At 41.4% G+C, this 19,504-nt stretch overlaps 1 protein-coding gene across 2 annotated transcripts; it reads left to right on the forward strand.

The window, feature by feature from the left end:
• Positions 1–767: 767 nt before the first annotated feature.
• abcg4a (ATP-binding cassette, sub-family G (WHITE), member 4a) lies at positions 768–11,489 on the forward strand. 2 transcript variants are annotated; one of them, XM_071520648.1, is made up of 15 exons: positions 768–996; positions 5,337–5,454; positions 5,598–5,730; positions 5,812–5,862; positions 5,965–6,110; positions 6,231–6,354; positions 6,583–6,697; positions 6,801–6,908; positions 9,302–9,331; positions 9,688–9,794; positions 9,956–10,124; positions 10,226–10,326; positions 10,419–10,577; positions 10,765–10,883; positions 11,264–11,489. In XM_071520648.1, the coding sequence occupies exons 1-15, from the start codon at positions 768–770 to the stop codon at positions 11,487–11,489; spliced, it is 1,935 nt and encodes a 644-aa protein (XP_071376749.1). The 2 variants fall into 2 exon arrangements, with proteins under 2 accessions (XP_071376749.1, XP_071376750.1); XM_071520649.1 differs by lacking the exon at positions 9,302–9,331 and having other exon boundaries at positions 6,801–6,940; positions 9,696–9,794.
• The last annotated feature ends 8,015 nt before the right edge of the window (positions 11,490–19,504 follow it).

Raw genomic sequence — 19,504 nt, forward strand, 5'->3', positions numbered from 1 at the left:
CCTCGTCCAGCCGGTCCATAGAATAAGCTGTAATCAGATCATGTCCAGCACCTACTTTTAAGAGGATGTCTGCAATCACCCTAACATCATTCCCACCACATGCCTTTGTGCTCAAGCCTCTGCTGAGCCAGCAGTTTCCTCATGGATAATACAGGATATGGAGATAGGATGTTTTTTTTTGTTTTTTTTATTCCTAATCTATCATTCAACTAACCAACCAACCAATCAATCAATCAATACTTCATTTTGATCATTGGCTTATATTTTGTTAAATTTCATTTCAGTTTTAAGGTGGTTTGTCCTGTTCATTGTCCTGATTTTTTCATTGCCAATATTATTAATCAAATCTCTGTAGTTCTTGAAACAAGACTGCACCAGACACTTAGCCAGTAGGCATCACTTTTTAGTCATTTTTATTTAAAATTATTGCAAAATTATTCATAGCAATCCATCACAAGTTGGAAATTTCAGATGAAAACACTGCATGCACTTGGCAGTGTGTTGATGCTTGAGAGGATTCAAGGCACTAACCTGACTTGAATGAAAAATGAATGAAAAATAATGGAAGATAAAAAATAATGAAAGATAGATCCAACTTGTTCAGGTCAAAATAAATTAATAGTTGAAGATTCTACATATTCAGGCTGGAATGAAAATGTAGGAATAGGTGGGAGGAATGGTGAAAGGGGATGCTTGTGCAAAATCTTTCTCCAATTTTACTTTTACCAATTTTTACTTAATTTTTCCTTTTCTCCCAGCCTTCCGGCATGGCTGAGAGGACGCTGGACCCGGGGTCAGTCAGCATCCCCATGGAGGAGACCAAACTCCACAGCGGTGCGCCCCAGGAGGCGGCCCTGCTCACCCACCTGAAGAAGGTGGAGAACCACATCACTGAGGCCCAGCGCTTCTCCCACCTGCCCCGCCGCTCCACCGTGGACTTGGAGTTCACCGAGCTCTCCTACACCATCCGCGAGGGCCCCTGCTGGAGGAGAAGAGGTACTGCGAGTATGAGGGATGAGCAAGCACCGCCCATGATGATCAATATCTGGAGCGCTGAAATTTCAAAGAGGCGTTTAAAAGCCTTCTCAATGTTTAAAAAAAAAAGATTTTCCATCTTTCTGACACATGTGCACCCCGCCTCCCTCCCCAATCCCCATACACACACACAGACACACACGCACACTGACACACACAGACTTCCACCATGTTGTAGCAGGCAGTGTGCCTGTAGCTTTGCTGCGCTCAGCAGAGTTTAGACATAGTAAATAATTTACACTCGCAGGCTGGCAAGCTCCTTTCCTCTCTTTTCCTTCCTTGTGTTCTCTGACGATAGGCTATAGCAGAGAGTCAAACCCATGATTGATCCGCTCATGAAATATGAATGGCATTTAAACTCACCACCCTTATTAATGACGAGACTTTGAGTCTCCAGCCTTCAGTGCCCGGGTTGGTCATACCTCTCTGTCTTAGCTCAACCACCCACTGTAAACTGTTCTGTTTAGCTATGGTTACCTTATATGTGTTTAGCAGGGCAGGGATGGGGGACTTGAAAAGAAATCTTTATGTACACTCTCCACCAGTTATCCTTATGACAGGCCATACATGATGCCTTGCCTTTTCCCTTATGTTACTGTCAATCATCTTGTCCGATATCGATGTGCATTGTGAAAGCCTGGCAGAGGAATGTTTGTTGTTCCACTGTGAAACCTGAGTGTGTAGAGGTGACAAACGAGCAGAGCGGGAGGCGGATCATAGCGAGGAAACAGGAACAACAAGGGATTCCTGAGCACCGGTCAATAGATCAGCCTTTGTTCTTATATTGAGGCACGTAGCGCGTCGTGTTTCCTCAGTAGTCTCATCTAAATCAACCTGTGCTTTCTCCCTTTGTTTATGCTGCCTCAGCGGGACGCCTGCCTCAGCCTATCAGTCTGATGATGTGTGAACAGGAAGTGTCTCAGCTTTTACCGAGAGAGCAGTGCCTATGATAAGGAGGCTGGCTAGTCATTTCACTCCAGCTATTTCCAACCTGACTAAGCCCCCCCCTTGACACACAGTCTAGATCACCTTAGCAGCTCCGCACATGCCCTGCTTAACCCCTTTCTGCCTCTCCAACTGAAATAAAATCACACTCCGTCCCTTCATTATCAACTTATTGCTTATATTTGACATGCAGTTCATTCTGATGGGCTTGCTGGTGTTTGTGTCTCAGGTCAGGAGGCAGTAATCTCTCTTCTTTCATGAAACAAGCTGATGTCAGAACAGATCCTTTCTGCAGTGCATCACCAAAGCTGAAGAATAGGTGTAATCACACAGAGAAGAGCTTTGTAGTAGTGGTGTGGTTCCATTATAGTGTGCTATTCAGTAATTTCAGTAGAAAAAAACAAAAAAAAAAATAATTTTATAGTATTTTGGCTGAATTAGTATACAGCTGGGAGAGAGGAAAGATAGGAGAAAAGGGATTATATGCAACACGAACAGCGAGTCTTGAACCCATGATGTCAGGAGGAAATGCGTCTGTCTTTGAGTCACTGAGACGCTCCTCATGACTCATCCCTAAAAATGTCTTCAACGAACAGAAAGAGATAACCAAGAGGGGCTGTGTGTGATTTCATCGTGTTCCATAAAATATTACGAACATAAGTGCAAAGTGACTGGAGAGGGTGAGCTTGTGTCTTTTATTGGTGGAAGGAAGGTTAGGTGAGGCATGAGCCGCCCTCTATCTCCATCTGTTTTTGTAGGCTGTTCCTGGGGAGGGCAACCATTTATCCCTGTTATGATGAAGCCGCTGTGACCTGCTTTCATGTTGAGGGTATTCTCCTCCCAAGGGAGATTACTTAGTGGTGTAACACTAGCTCAGCCATGGAGGAGGGAGAGCGAGAGAGTGTCTGTGTGTGTGTGAATGTGTGAGAGAGGAAGAGAGAGAGAGAGAGAGAGAGAGAGAGAGAGTTGACATGCCTCTTGGTGATCTGGGCTCTGCATTCTGTTATTTACTGCTGCTTGCTCTTCTCCACACTTGTTTCGATGATTTTTGTTTGTTAGGGAGAGGCGTGTTATCATTTGTGGGAGATAAAGTCCCAGTTTATACATGTTCTCCACTGTTTAGCCTGTGCTGCTTTTCGGAATGTATTACCATGCACAACATTACTCAAAATTACAAGCATGATATGCTCAGTAATCTGTGCTGCCTCCCTACTAATGTTTTATCATGTCCTGGTAGGATGCTTATGAAAATTTATGATTAAGGTTTCATCCAATTTGAACCAAAATGCTATATGTGCAGCTCACAGTTGTATAGGAATCCCCTGTATGAAGGTTTCACCTGTTATCTGTAGTATATGTTTATGTTCAGACAAAAACAAAAACAGTCACCAAAGGAATGCACCAATGTTTTGGCTAAAAAGCTCTTTGATCATCTTGTGATAAGAAGATTGGTCGCAGTTTCAGAAGTATCTAGTGCACTAGATGTGTTTGTATGCAGCATGGGAAAGGCCACTGGAGAATAATAAACTATATGTTCAGGCCATGAGATAGACCTATCCTGTGCACATGATAGCATGTGCAAATGAGTTAATAGATTGTTATTACAAAATACAATATAATGTTTTTTGAGAGATCAGACTGGACCAAGTGAGTGACAGTGCTTCCTACTGAAGACCCCATACTATTAAATCTATGTGTGTGTCTTTGCGGTGTCACAGATGGACAATTGACCTCAGCAATGCATGGAGGTGAGCTATCCATGTCTCCACAGTGAGTGATCAGGATGCGCCTGCAGCCATACTCAGATAAAACTATTAGTATGCGCGACCTGCAGCGCCGGGTTAGATCATCTGTATGCACCACATGTCAAGGCAGGGCTACTTCACTGACAGGGGGCCGCTCTGCTGTCTGACTGGAGCCGGTCTGATATAATAACACTGCGGAGGAGGAGGGGGCGCCGCCATTAGACTGCTTTGCTCATAGTGTGAGGGTTAGAAGGGGCTGGCAACTCCACTGGGACCCCTAATTACACAACCTGAGACAAGAAGAGGAGGGATGGGGGGATGGAGTGGGGGTTGGGGGAGGTGAGGGCCTCAACCTGAACTCTTACTCCAGCTGACTCATTTTCTCACCGCCAGGAGGATATAGAGGTGTTTTAATGAGTAGATTTATGCATGCATGGCCAAGCAGATGGACCATGAGTGTAAAATTACCACTGGGTGAAGGCGAACTGAATACATAATGGCACTGGCTCATCGTTTTGTGTCAGCAGGAACTCTCACTTGTTATTATCAACAGTAACAACATCAACATTTTAGCAGTTCCAAACTTGGTATCTCATATTTACATTTGTGTCTCATACACTCTTTTTTCAATGTTTTTCAACCTTTTTTTCTTTTAATCAAGACAGTGAATCTCTATACAGGGGGCATAAACAAGACATTGAATCTGAATGTATGGTTGTCATCTGCACAGAATGATAACTGTGTTATTGACTCGCTTCATTATACATCTACCACTAACATCTTTAATTACATCTGTTGCCTCATCAGAAACTTTGAATTAAAATTGGCCTTCCTCATATCTCCAAATACCCCCAACATGTACTCAAAACACTCTCTAGAAGCTTGTTTTTGTCGTCTGTCTATCAGTGAATTATCAGTGAAGTCGGTGGAGAAATGATGCAGTGGCTCTCGTGTTAAACACTTGCCTGGAAGTTGTTTCCATAATTAGAATTAGGACACAGGCAAAAATGTCCCATCAGTACCATCTTTTAAATCACTTCTTAAAACTCACTTTTATAGACTTGTTTTTATGTAATTATCATCCCTTATTAATTAGCCATGATCTCCCTTTTTATCTTATGCTTTTACGTTTCTTGCTTTACTTTCATTGCTTTTTACTGTTACTGAGGATTTTCTTTTTTGTTTGTATTTACTACTTGGTAAAGCAATATGTACAAAAAAATAAATAATATTACTTGTGGATGTTCATGATGCCTTTTGGAGGCAATGGGAGCCACAGTTTAAGCTAAACTCAATATAAAAATTGTTTTGTGAATGGTAAATAGTATGCGTTAATACAAAGATGAACAATTTAAATAAGAAAAAAAAAAGCTAATTAATGTTAGTATAATTTTAGATTTTTTTGCTCATATGTTGTTGGGTTTTTTTTTAATCATAATTAGGGGCGAAAGTAGCTGACAATCAATCATCTTGGGTGTTTTCCTAATAGATGGTTCTCCCAATAGGGATAGAAATAGATGTAAAAAAAAATGTCTGAGAATGATTGATGAGAATAACTACAGAGCAATTACCTATAGCATTATGAGTAATTACGCTTTTGGTCTTTCTCAGGTTACAAAGCCCTGCTCAAGTGTCTGTCAGGAAGATTCAACAGCAGAGAGTTGATTGGCATCATGGGGCCCTCTGGAGCCGGGAAGTCCACTCTGATGAATATTCTGGCTGGGTACAGGTGAGACCTGGCCGGGTGTGGGATTGGACCGAATGGCTTAAATTCTCTTATATCTTGATATATTCACATCTTTTTGGCTTAACTTGGCCTATATTATGCATAGAATGCGGTCGCAAGCTCATTTTTTGTCTGTTTGGAAACAGGGAGACGGGGATGAAGGGTCAGATCCTGGTGAACGGCCGACCGAGAGACCTGAGGACCTTCAGGAAGATGTCCTGCTACATCATGCAGGATGACATGCTGCTGCCACACCTCACTGCACGGGAGGCCATGATGGTAAGGTCACCTAAAAACGCCTAACTCATTGAATCCTACTATTCAGGACCAAAATCTAACTAAATCACATCTGTCTCTCAGGTGTCTGCCAATCTGAAACTGAATGAGAGCGTGCAGGTCAAAAAAGAACTTGTAAGTTTAAATTTATTGGTTACATTTCAGTGATTGCATAGCAATTGTGTCAGTCATCCTCTATGTAATCTCCCTACATTCCTCTGTGTGTGTGTGTCCCAGGTGGATGAGATCCTGACTGCTCTGGGCCTTCAGGAGTGCGCCCAGACCCGCACCATCTCTCTGTCCGGTGGTCAGTGTAAGAGACTGGCCATCGCCCTCGAGCTGGTCAACAATCCTCCTGTCATGTTCTTCGACGAGCCCACCAGGTAGGAGCTGACTCACCTATTTCGGCTTGATCTCCACAAAACATGAATCCAAACTAATACTGCATCTGTCTGTCTCTCCATCTCTTTACCTATCCTCTTGTCTTGTGTGTCCCATCCCAGTGGTCTGGACAGTGCGTCCTGCTTCCAGGTGGTGTCCCTCATGAAGTCTCTGGCTCAGGGGGGGAGGACAATCATCTGCACCATCCATCAGCCCAGCGCCAAGCTCTTTGAGATGTTTGATAAGGTAACTTGAGTGCTTACAGTGTTGGACAACTCTCGTTTTCCATTAGCTGCTTCTCAGACCGTGGCACTAACAGGTAGCATGATGTATTTCAGCTAGCTGACAATCTGTGCAGTGGTCAATATCCAGGCCTGTTGTTATGTCAGTTGTTCATGTATTATTCAGAGAGGCAGATGTCAGTGTGTTGGGAGCTATGTTGATTACTCTGTATCTGTGTTATCCCTCCACCAGCTGTACATCCTCAGTCAGGGCCAGTGCATATACAAGGGCACCGTCCCGTACCTCATCCCTTATCTGAAGAACTTGGGCCTTCACTGCCCCACTTACCACAATCCTGCCGATTTCAGTAAGTGTAGGAATGCCTCGAGTATGTGTGCAGGTGTGCATGTGTGTGTGTGTCATGTGTTGAGCGGTGTCTGTTCTCACTAGCGTGTCCTCTCTGTCCCCAGTCATCGAGGTGGCCTCAGGGGAGTATGGGGACCTGAACCCAGTGCTGTTTGAGGCCGTCCAGGGAGGACTGTGCTCAGAGGAGAGCAAGAAGAACTCCAGTGACAAAAGTGACTCTTCCTGTCACTCTCAGTGTCACAGTGTGAGTGACACACCGGCCCACTCAACTAGCAACAACTGCCCCTCATTACATACTAAAGAAAAAAACATGCCCTACAACCATACAACAACAAAAATGGCTACTTTTATTAATCTCAAGGAATTGTTCATTGACAGGAAATTACATAAATTTTTTGTCAATTTCCTGCAGTGATTTTTGGTAGATTACCTGCATTCATTAAACACTGATTGATACTTTAATTACATGGATGATGCTCACAGTGCAAGTTACATCTACACAGCCATAGTGTCGTGGAAATGAAGGATGGGTCTCTCATAAAGGCAATGATAATGTTAGTAGTCTTTGTTGCACTCAGATCCAGGTAGACTCTCCTTATACAATAGATCTATTAGTCTTGTTGGAGATAAAGGACCATACTTTTTTTGTGGTTTTTTTACACTGCACGCATACTTTACATTACTACCGACCATTTTCCAAAGTATAGGCTACAATACTTTTTTCACATTTGTGAATGAGTCCAGGCAGCCATTTGTTTCCATTAATTTCATTAAGTTTCGGAAATCAACTTACAGAGAAATTTGCTAAGGATAAGTAATCCATCACAGTGAACATCCTGCCTTGGTTTTGCGTGGTAATGTAGTTGAATGCGCACATTGATTTGAAAAGTCTGCAGTCATGTGTGTTCACATGCTGGTGGGAAACTCCGACATCCAGGACTTACAAGTTGGCTACGAAACACCATTGCATTTGCATGCTGTTTTGTCGAAAAAATCCCTTACGAACATCCCTTACAAGGTCTATATACTGTATGTTTATATGTTTGGAACTGCAGTGGCTAATTTAAAATATTTTGCTGGCAAATACTTTGGTTACAACTAGACTGAGTTAGCAAAGCAGTCTTGCCTAACAGATATGGAATTTATTAAGTTTGGGCAATGCTAACGAAACATTTTGGCTAACAGGCTGCTATGTTATGATACTGAAATAGAGCTAACCTACCAGAGTGTAGCAATATAGTAGTGGATCTCTTCTTCTTGACAATACACTGGTGATGTGGTTATCCTGATTATTCCAGGACTGTAGAAACTTCAACTACAGCAACAGTTGATGCTGCACAGCTAGATAGGCGCCAAGGGACTGTACTGCATCTGTACTTGTCTGTGTATTTGTTTTTATAGGAACAAGTAGAGCAATTCATAGTGAGTTATTTTTTTTGCTTGAGGCTTTATCTTTGTGCTTTAAGTCAGTCCTGCACATTTCGTGCCAAATCGTACCCGGGGACAAATACAATAAACACACAGAAAGCAACAGTTAGAATAAACCAATTTTCACCATGATGGTCTTATTTTTCTACAGCTATCATACGATGCTATCCAAATTAATTTGAGAATAATGTATTGAGATAAACATTCTACACGTAGGGCCTTTAATGACAGAGAACATTGTTATAATATATGTGAGAGAGGTGCTTAAGAGGCATTCCTCCCAGTCGGCTTGTGTGAAAAGCCAGGTCCTCTGCAACAGCAAAACAGTTGAAGGACCAAAAACCCATAACCATTTACTGCCAACATGCTGTTAACAGTAATAATCCATAAACTCTCTCCCAGGATAAGGAAAGAGAATGGCCGTTCTTTGTGATGAACTACGCTTTACCCTTTGCAGTCCACCTTATGACTTATTTTTTCCCCAAGCATCTCAGCCACTTTCTCCTCTCCTCGTCTCTTGCTATCGATCTCTGTCTCCTCCGCCTCTCTCAGCTTCCTCTCACTCTCCTTCTCTGCCTCTCTGCTTGATAAGGCGCTCTTGATCAGAGCATCAGCTAAATGCCTAAAGTGTAAATGTAAATCTCAAGAGCTCTCTCGGTTACACCATGGCATTACTCATGTATTGTACATGGTGTATATGCTTTTGCCTGAGAGCCTCTTAAACTTCTTTCTCAGCCTTCTCCCTCATCTTCTCTATATTGTTATGAGTTTTTGTTTTCCTCTATTGTGGGCGTTAGCCAGTAACTGTAAACATAACCCTAGGAGATCAAGTTGGTTTTCTATTCTTGTGCATACTCTAGGTTCATAGTTTTGTTTTGCAGGATATTGCCGTAGTTAAATGTCACTGGGCCCTCCAGATTGTCCACTTCTTTGATTATTTGTTTAAGTTTTAATACATTAATCAACAATAGTGACATGTATGTAAACAGGTACCAGCCTCTAGGCAAAAGTGGTTTTCTTTATATGAACCTACACTGACTTCTCTGCTTCCACTCCCAAATCTCTGCAATCATTCATCACCGAGTGTATGGTGCAGAGATGGTGTATTTTCTGTGAACTTTTTATTCATGTAGGGACAAAATACATATTCATTCTGACACTTCAGTATTAATAAGAGGAATTGAACCTTCTCTTTGGCATCGGTCGGGGACATTTTGGCTCCACTTTGGAATTTGGAACCACTTCCATAATAGATGTGGGTTTCGGGACCCATACTTGATACGGAAGCATAATAATCTCAGAAAATAACACAACTTTCTTACTTGACATGATAAATACACGCATTATTTAGGCTGCATGACAACACTAGACTTTCCAATCAATCAATGTTGCGCTACCTGCATGAATCAGACTGCTTGCATTCCTCTACCCATTTTTAATGCTTCAGACCAGTGAGAAGTTTTCTTGCAACATGCCATAGGGAAGGGGAAAACATCATTTTGTCTGATAGTTTTGCTGTGTCTGTGTGTAACATATAACTCAATCTGTGTCCTCTCTCTCTTCCTCCACAGGACACAGGAACCATTGAGAAACACAGCTTTGCCACCAGTACATTCACACAGTTCTGCATCCTGTTCAAAAGAACCTTCGTTACGATATGCAGGGACATGGTAAATCAATTAATTGATGAGTTATTTGTTTCCAAATGATGTGAAATCAAACAGAGAATGGTCAAATTGATAAAGAGAAGCAAGTTTAACCAATCGTCGGTATCAAGTGAAGAGTTTTGAGTTGTGTTTGTTGATGTGTTTGTTGATGTGTGTTTTTCAAGGTGTTGACCCACCTCAGGGTGATGTCCCATCTATGTATTGGAGTGTTGATTGGCCTGCTCTATCTCAACATCGGCAACGATGCCAGCAAGGTCTTCAACAACACCGGCTTCCTCTTCTTTTCCATGCTATTCCTCATGTTTGCCGCCCTGATGCCCACTGTCCTCACCTGTAAGATGCTAAGTCTGGGGAGGGATTGGAAACGTTACTTGGGCATGTTGATATTCTGGTTTGACTGGAAAGTCCTAATGACTTGTAACATTGTTCCACAGTTCCTCTGGAGATGTCTGTGTTTCTAAGGGAACATCTCAACTACTGGTACAGCCTGAAGGCCTACTACCTGGCCAAGACCATGGCTGACATACCATTCCAGGTAATGATTACAGCGATGCAACAGACAGTGAGGCAGACACGGCTACACGATCTTGAATTTGTGGCACTAAAAACTCTTCTCCTCTTTCATAGGTGATTTGTCCGATCATGTACTGCAGTATAGTTTACTGGATGACTGAGCAGCCTCCGGAGGCGGGTCGTTACTTGCTCTTCATGGCCTTGTCCACATCCACGGCTCTGGTTGCCCAATCCCTGGGTCTGCTTATAGGGGCTGCATCCACCTCGCTGCAGGTAGGAACATCCGCGTGTATCTACTGCTACACTGTCGACAGATTAGATTGAAAACAGCTTTAATCTACAACACTTGAGTTATTAAAGTAGTCAGTGAGTCAGTCGTTGTCTCATTCACTTATAACAGCCATTTTAAACGATTTTTTTTGTTTTGTGTTTCAATGAACAATGCGCTTTCGCTCCCCAGGTGGCAACCTTCGTGGGTCCAGTCACAGCCATACCTGTACTCCTCTTCTCCGGCTTCTTTGTCAATTTTGACACCATTCCCAAGTACCTGCAGTGGAGCTCTTATGTGTCCTATGTCAGGTATTGTCAGCTACATATTAATGCAGTTGTCCACATGGTATAAACAAAAATGTCCTTCCTCCAGGTTCCTTTTCGAAGAATATTCCGCCATTGTCTACTGTAGCCACTATAAATGCGAGCCTACATAGGAAAACAGGCACATTGTGGGAAAAAAAAAATTTCATCAATTGTTGATCTTTGAATTCAGAGCTTTAAATTGTCATATTATATGACAGAGGTAAATAAATTATTTTCTGTGAATTCTTAATTTTAAATAATAAGTGCAAATAAGTGCATTTCATCAAACCTTTTCTGACCTAAAATGGTTCTCCTTTCAATTTAAATGAGCCTGGGTTCATGGGATTTGGTCAAAAATAGCTTCTCTTTGTGGTCTGAACCAGGTATGGCTTTGAGGGAGTGATCCTGTCGATCTATGGGATGAACCGGTCAGAGCTGGAGTGTCCGGGCCTGGTGTGTAAGTTCCAAAAGCCGGAGGAGGTCCTGCAGCTGCTGGACGTGGAGGACGCAAAGCTCTATGTGGACTTCATGGTGCTGGGGGTTTTCTTCCTGGTCCTCAGACTGGCCACCTACCTGGTCCTACGCTACAAGGTCAAGTCGGAGCGTTAAGACGTCCATAGTCAACCACTCATGGATTTGGACGCTCACACATATCCCTGCAGTAAGAGACAGTAAGCAAACCTGTAGTGTCTCTCTCTCTCTTTCCCACACATGTACAAACACATACTCACACATACACACACATACACACACACACACACACACACACACACACACATTAGAATAAACACAGCACACAATCATCCGAAAGCTGTGCTGCATCATCACCCAAACTGTACAGTACAATATTATCTTTGAAACAGTTTGTTATTGAAGAAAAGGGAAGATTAGTTCAGACTATGGAGTGTTGTTTTCCTCCCTTGCCCATAATTAGTTGTCCTCCAATTAATAGTGTTTTTGTTAAGAGTATTTAAAGATCACCATTACTGTCCAAGAATATTGTGTAACTGCACTATACAGTACATGAACAGAATACCCAACATAATAACAACAAGCATGTTTCCTTATAGTGAGAAATTGGGATGTGTAGTTATTGGACGAGGAAATTCCAAGCAGGCGCCGCACGGCACTGCAATTATGTGAGCTAAAGCCATGTCCAATGGGTTTAGGGGGAGCCGTAATGACCTTTCTGGTGCAGGATTATCCAAGACCTTGTCTAGCTTCTCCCTCCAACGCCTGTAAAGGTTATCTATAATGACCTTTACTCAGAAGTCCAGAACCACAGGATCCACACCGCAAGCCCATTAATTGATACTGAATTGGACAACGCCACAATCACCACACCGCGGGATGAAGGAGTCAAGATGGACACATTCTCAACGCCATCAGGAAAAGTGAAAAATATTCTGTGCCAGAAAACTCTTGTGAGGCTTCTCTTTCTCTCCTTAAGGGTCAGCTTATCTGATATCCTTGCCACGAGATAGGATACGCTGACTTTTCTCTAAGGAATACAACATTAACAAAAGGACTGCCAGAGGATGATACACCATGGTTTGTATCTCCAGTGAGGATCGTTTTGGCAGGCCGTCCGCCCCGCCAATGACGGAGGTAGAAGGTTGAGACATGGATGAAGTGTCCTTGAAAATGTCAGCGCACTGCAGTGTGTCTCAGATGGGAGAGAGGACACGGATCCACCCTCCTACTAGGCCTACGATTCTAACACGCTCCTTATTATGCTCCTCACTTTTCACATCTGTTTCTGCCATAACCAAGTAACCATTGAGCGGACGGGGAGAATACCCAGGAGCGTAATGTGAAGGCGAGCATGGTGGAACTGCCGATTCCAGACTGAAGCAGAGTCTTGTGTTGGATATAAGGAGAGAATGATGTTTTAGGTCAAGTGCAATAGCCAATTCTATGGTAAAAAAAAAAAAAAAAGTGATGTTTGTGTAAATGGTGTCACTCTTTTGACACAAATCTTTGAACTGCTTGTTTCCGCTTGTCATATGACTCTTTAGCAGACTCCTCCTAGAGCTATGAAAGGAAAAAAATATTATTTTTTTTCCTCTGCTTTGCTGATGTCCGACAGATGTGTGTTGTCCAAAACAATGCTAGATACTTGAAATGCTGGCTGGGCGGTTTTTGTGCCTCTGAACTAGAATGGTATGAGTTTCTTCTGCTTCGATGCTCCTTGTTTGCACATACACCTTATGTCAACATACATGCTGACACACACACACACACACACACACACACACGCGCATACACGCACACGCACACACACACACGCATACACGCAAACACACACAAATTCACCCTTGGCAATGTTTAGAAGAGCCTCTCCTTGTCACAGGGCAATGCAGATATTATTTTCCAATAGACTTGCTATGAAATATTTCTTACTCAAACTATGCTACTTAGTAATCCTTATTATAATGCATAAAATAATGTGAGTATATAATCAATGATTGTACAGTGAATATGTTATGCTGTAAAGAAATGTACATTTGCACTTTTCAATGTATGTTTATTATTTTTTATTTATTTGTATTTAATTTTATTTTTATATATCAATGTGACGAGTGCTGCTTGAAAGTATAAGGGGAAAACAGCAACTGAATGTTGCATGATCACTTTAGGAATGAAATTTATGAAATAATAAATTTCATAGTATAGCGTAATGATTTGATTTCCTCATCCAAATGTATTTATTCTGGCATTTTTGAGGAGGGGCAAAGCCTCTCCTTTTTTGCTGAACATTTTTATATTATCTGGAATCATGTGCTTCACAGATATAGATACAAAAAGAAAGAGAGGATCAGAAGTGAGATGTGAAGTGTGCTAGACAGCAGGAAGCAGGGATAATGAACTACAACATTCAACCAAATGTACTGTTATGTAGCACGTGGTCAGGCTGCCTGTCTGTTGAGGAACATATTGGGTTAGAAAGCAGATCAATAATTACTATCACTGTTCCCCTGGTCCAGTCTTGTACAGAGAGAGACCGCTGCAGCAGCTGAGATTTGGAGGCTGTCATTAATAGCAATAGTTGACATTGTGATTTTCACTTGTTATACCTCCCATGGCTGTGGCATCTGTAGTCATGCCCATTTTATGATTTCATGTTATGTACTTGATTTCATTTTTGTTGCTGTGCTTACTTGTTTTATTATGTGCAATAACCATCCAAAGGTATTTTACCTCTATGAGACTGATTTCATGAAGGATAAATGTGACATGTGGCAATCTGTTAATACACAATTTTCCATTTTAGTGGTGTCTTTTCCCCAAAAAATCAGGTTCTGGTGAGTAAAAGTGACGACTTTTGTAGGCTATACATGCTTGCTTACTGGATGACCTTATCAAGCACCTAATATGTGGGGCAAGAGTATAATAACAAGGGTATAATGAGGATGGGTGATGGATATGCTGCAGCCACTGGGCAGACCTGTTGCCACTCTCACATCAGACTCAGTCACGATAATTGCCGCTCAAAATGGAGCAGGAAAGTCTGTAGCAGGGAAAGAATTGTTGCAAAAATCCAACTTTACTGCCCACACAGCAGATATTTGTCTTAAACCTTGTCCAAATTACGTCAAAAGCCATGAGTTGGTAGCAGACCTGTGGGTGTGAGTTGATGTGGTGAAAATGCTAAAGCAACCCCAACTGCAGAATGGAAACTGAACCAGGAAAGGAAACCGAGCCAGCCCAGGCACAAAGCAGGGATAATTAGCAGTTTCACTAAGCCACTAACCAGTCCAGGCAAGGCTTGGCCTTATAGGTGTAAAGGCCTGTGGTACCAAAGAAGAAACAAATCATCGCCCCTCTGCTGCAATACATGAAATATAGAGTTATAGCCCTTTCAGTGAGATTCTCCTGTCCAATTTTCATTTCATTAACTTCCAGAGTGAAATTTGACAAGATCCATACACTTGGATTTTTGTAGTTATTCAAATCCCATTGGATATTTTATAGCCGGATAATCCAATAATCCTCTGTATCAAATTGTATGTTTCTATGAAGTATTTACGGTATGTTTGAAGACAATTTGTTATGTAAACAACCATTTTGAATTCTCCTACAATTCTCTTGATTTTCTTGTGACTCGGCTCCAGCAGAGAACATTGTAATGTTAATTGAAAGCAATCAGGTTTAAGCGGTACAACGAGGCTCTGAGTGAGTGAATCACTAATGTGGCTGATGAGCTTATGGTCAAATGGAAATGAACATGTTTGCTAAATTTGATGCTTTCATATATCATGTCACTATTTCTCCCATTTGCCAACGTAAGCCACCAGACTTTTTTGCACTCTATCATGCATGGTAAGTAATAATATGTATCCCTAAAGAAAGCTCCTATTGTCTACTGGAAAATTAGTAATGGAATGGCAGGCTGTTTACACAGATTGTTTATCTTTTGTCTGATATGATTTGTTTATAATTTTCTGTTTGATATATGTTTTCTCAACTCAAACAATGCAAGTTCTGTGTACTGAACGATGTTCCAAGGATTATAATAAAGATAACAATTTATAACCTTTTCCCCTGCTCATCCGGAGAGGATTTGTGCAAACATTCATTGCTATTAGCTCACATTATTTGCCAGTGAGGCTCAAACAAATTTAGTCCAAATCTTTAATGATCTTGTCAAAGTGAAAAATCAACCCAAAATCACTTTTACACATATAATTCTTGTTATTTTGTTGTTTGCTTAGTCAGATATTACCATTACAAATGTTGAACACTCTGACAAGCTGTGAAAACCAGCAGCATGTATAACGTTTTGTGTAGTTTCATCCCTAAAACTGTCTGTACGGAGATGGACAAAGGTGGAAATGTGTACACATATTGTGTGTGTGTGTCCCTGGTGCACACATTCCTACATGAGTTTTGTTTTACACATAGCTTTGCAGGTTCATCCCCAGACAGTCATTCAGTTGCTCTTCTTGTAACAACACCATCACTACATGTTCCTAGTTATAAATTAATAAACACACAAGGAAGCATAATGTTCACATCCCATCAGCTCCCACAATTAGCCCTCAATGGTTGTTGAAATGCCCAGTGTTAGCTTGTTTAGTCTTCATTCATCTCATTCATTCTTACAGTAATATGAGAACATTGAAAGCAAATAGCGGTAAACAAGCGCAACCATGTCAGATGTAAGGTTGATCATTGTGAACAACACAGTGAACAAGATTGACTATGAGTATAGAAAATGAAAAGGACTCCGTAGTTTTGGCATTGCTAATAAAAGAAAATAAGTCCAATATTTAGAGGAGTACACATCATCAAAGGCCAGAATATCAGCCTGACCTTTACACACGTTTTTCAGCCCAAGTACGCCATTGTCTTCCAATAATTGTGATAGCAGTAATTGCGAGCAAACATAATAAATCATAATGACAGCGTTTTGAAGTCACAATGAAACCTAATTTTGAGAGCGTCTTACTTCTAGGGAGAGAAAGGTTTTATTTGATGGGATTTGATTTTATGTACGCCTCCTGGTACATGATGAGATCACTATTAAAGATAAAGGAAGTAAAAGTAATTTGATTATGATATAAAGGTACAAGAAACATTTTTTTGTCATTTTTTGAGGCATATATTGTCAAATTGCTGTATGGTATATTCTGAATGAGTTAAAAAGGCGAAAAAGTCATTCAGTGCATTTACGTGTTTCCACAAATGTTATGGCTTCATTCACTATAATCAAGCAGTTTAGTCATGACTTTTATTCATCATAACAGTGGCATCCAGGATTGAGACATCTAAATCTAGAAAGGATAAACTGGGCCTGCCATCTCAAATACATCTAGTTTATGTGACTGTCAGTGTGCATTAGAAAACACATCAGGCATACTGTAGAGCAGGAATTTGGGAACTCCTCTGTTCCCAAACTCCTCTCTATGTTGCTCCATCCAAGCAACATCACCAAGTCACAGACTGTTTGTTTTCAGCTCCTGTATGTCTGATTGACTCTGTCTGGTCTCTGGCAGAAATACAAGTCAGAACTGAGAGTGCAGGTGACCAAAGCAAAGGAACCAAGGCTATAATAAACATTTGGGCTTGTTGCCGATTCATGCTGCTGTATTCTACACTCGCTCTCACAGGACCACCATCTACAAAGACGGGTAGTTAGGCTGGGTCGAGATGGGAAAGTAGATTACAGATTTAGGGCTTGGGGAGCGCTGCCCTCCCTCACCACTGCATGTAAGATAAGATAAGACAGAATGAAACTTGAAATCGATGCCCGTAATGAAAACATTAAGCCGTTGCAGCAGCAAAAGTAATGGGATTCAGCAGGGGAAAAGAAAAATAGAATATAAGTAGGAAAAATAGAATCTTTGGGAAAATATAGGCTACGAGTATGGATTAATTACATATATGGATTTACTCATAGTTGCTGCTTACAGTAGCTGTTACTTACAGATGTTACTAACAGTCACGGTTGCTTACTTAAGTATTGATTACTGAATATGACATATGTGCAAAATATTTGCTGAAGTATGTGTAAGCATAATGTATACAAATCTAAAAATATCAGCATGCATACAGTATGAAATACTGGAACCTTTATGAAAAGTATTAGTATATATGCAGAATATAAGAAAGAGAGGTGAATGGAAACTGAAGAAGCAGATATGCAATTTTACAGCAATATGCATGATGTGCAGATGTGCATCACATTCATATTAACAAGTAGATGGCTTTACATATGTGCAGAGAGTGTTGTGGTGTGTAGGCATGCATTGTAAAAACTATATAAATTATGACATATATTCCCTTTACAGCTGCCGAGAGTATAAGTACAGAATGTGCCCATTTGGATATGTGCTTTGCTAGCTCTGCCTTTACCAAAGCTCCAGGAGGGAGGTGCCACATGTACAGAAGAATGTCAGTGTGCAAAAGCGAATGTGCATTATTATCCGTTCAGTGTCACTCTATTATTAGAAAACGGAGCAGGAACAGTTCCAGGAGAATGCGCAGATGTCAAGAGGAAAGACACAGCAGTAAATTACTATAAATGAGTGATAATGTATATAGAAGAGCCTAGGAATGCAGAGAAGACATTGTACAGTCTGATGGCTGTCGGCACAAAAGAGCGCCCGAGGTGCTCTGTGTTACACCTTGGGGGGCCGAAGGTGGTGCTTTGTCATTTGTGTTGGATTTCCCATTTGGAAATGCAGAGTTATAGCTCAGAAACAATTAGCAGCCTCACACACCATCTCTGCTGTGGTGTGCATGCCGCTTGTCAGAGTCAGAGATGCTGATGCTGAACTTCCCTGCTGTGACTACACTGCTTGGCCAGTTAGAGGGGACAGAACCAACACTTTGCTGTTAGTGCCCACTCACAGGCGCTAAGGCAGAGTGTTGTTTGGCAATGGCAAGGAAATGCTTTTAACCTGCACAATAGTGTTTCAGTCCTAGTTTATTGGTCCCAGGTACTCTTCAATACGGTCTAAATTATAACTTAGAGTGTATAGGTTTAGTTGGATGGGAATTTGGTGTTGTGTAAATTGGTGTGACAGTAAATTACATTTTATCTATTTTGTCACATATTGTGTACACTTCTGATTTTGATGAGGGTAATGGGCTTTAAGTCTGCTGTTCAGTCATGAGATGATTACAGCACTCTTTCCCCCTCACTTCCTCTCAGCACCCTTTGAACCGATTGTTATTTACACCCAGTTGCTAATTCTGACTCTCCTTTGCATAAGTGGCTTGCTTACGACCTCTCCTCATTTATAAATGATAGACCTGCACCTGCCCTCTGCTCCTATGTAACTACACTTCTCCAAAGCGGAGGGGGAGAAGTGACTTTTGTTTAGAAGGTTGTGATTCAGACTGAGATGCCATATGGCCTAACAGGCAAAGAAATACACAGTAGCACTTACTGAGCCCTGCTAGGTTATTTTGTCAATGACAGTCAGGGGAGGACACATTCAGTACAAAGCCAGTAAACTTTTTTCCTTTGAGGTTAAATTAGTTTGTGGACAAGAGGGACCCCTGCTGGCAAGAAACTATTTCCATTAATAACGGGCCACCTTGAAACAACAGTGTTACTGTTCTTTGAACTACTGTTACTGTTCGTTGATCTAAGATACAGAATGTTTTAGGACAATATCAACATTTCTTTTTACATTCTTGCTTTTAAGGGAGTTTTTATCCCATTTTTCTTTGTGAGATATTTGAAAGCCTTTTAAGCAGATTCAGTATAGATTTACAGTGTATCTAACAATGTTCACCACATTAATTGTAAGTGCCTTGCCAACCTCATTGGTGTCACTTTTTTCCCCCCAGGATCTTCCAGGAGAAATGAGTAGGTTTCAGTCACTCACTATCACCCAGCAAGTTGACACTTAGTGAGGTGAGCCTCACTGCAGTCTTTAGGAGGCTTTTCTGAGTGTCAGTCAAACAGGCCCTCTTGTCACTCGGCTCATTTCCGTGTAGGAGTGAGATATTGACTAAAACGTACTGTACTTTTTCAAGGCCCCCAGTGATGGCACAATGTAGCAACAGACATTAGCTGACAGCTCCCACCAACATTTCCACATAACAAAAGTAGTTGGATAAGATTAAGAATGAATTAGTGGATTTTCATATATAGGCAAAAATTCTTA

This window comes from Centroberyx affinis, unplaced genomic scaffold (assembly GCF_046629955.1).
Source record: "Centroberyx affinis isolate AG114_WGS23_722 - 3 ecotype Tasmania unplaced genomic scaffold, CSIRO-AGI_Caff_v1 ptg000814l_1, whole genome shotgun sequence".
NCBI classification, from domain to species: Eukaryota; Metazoa; Chordata; class Actinopteri; order Beryciformes; family Berycidae; genus Centroberyx; species Centroberyx affinis.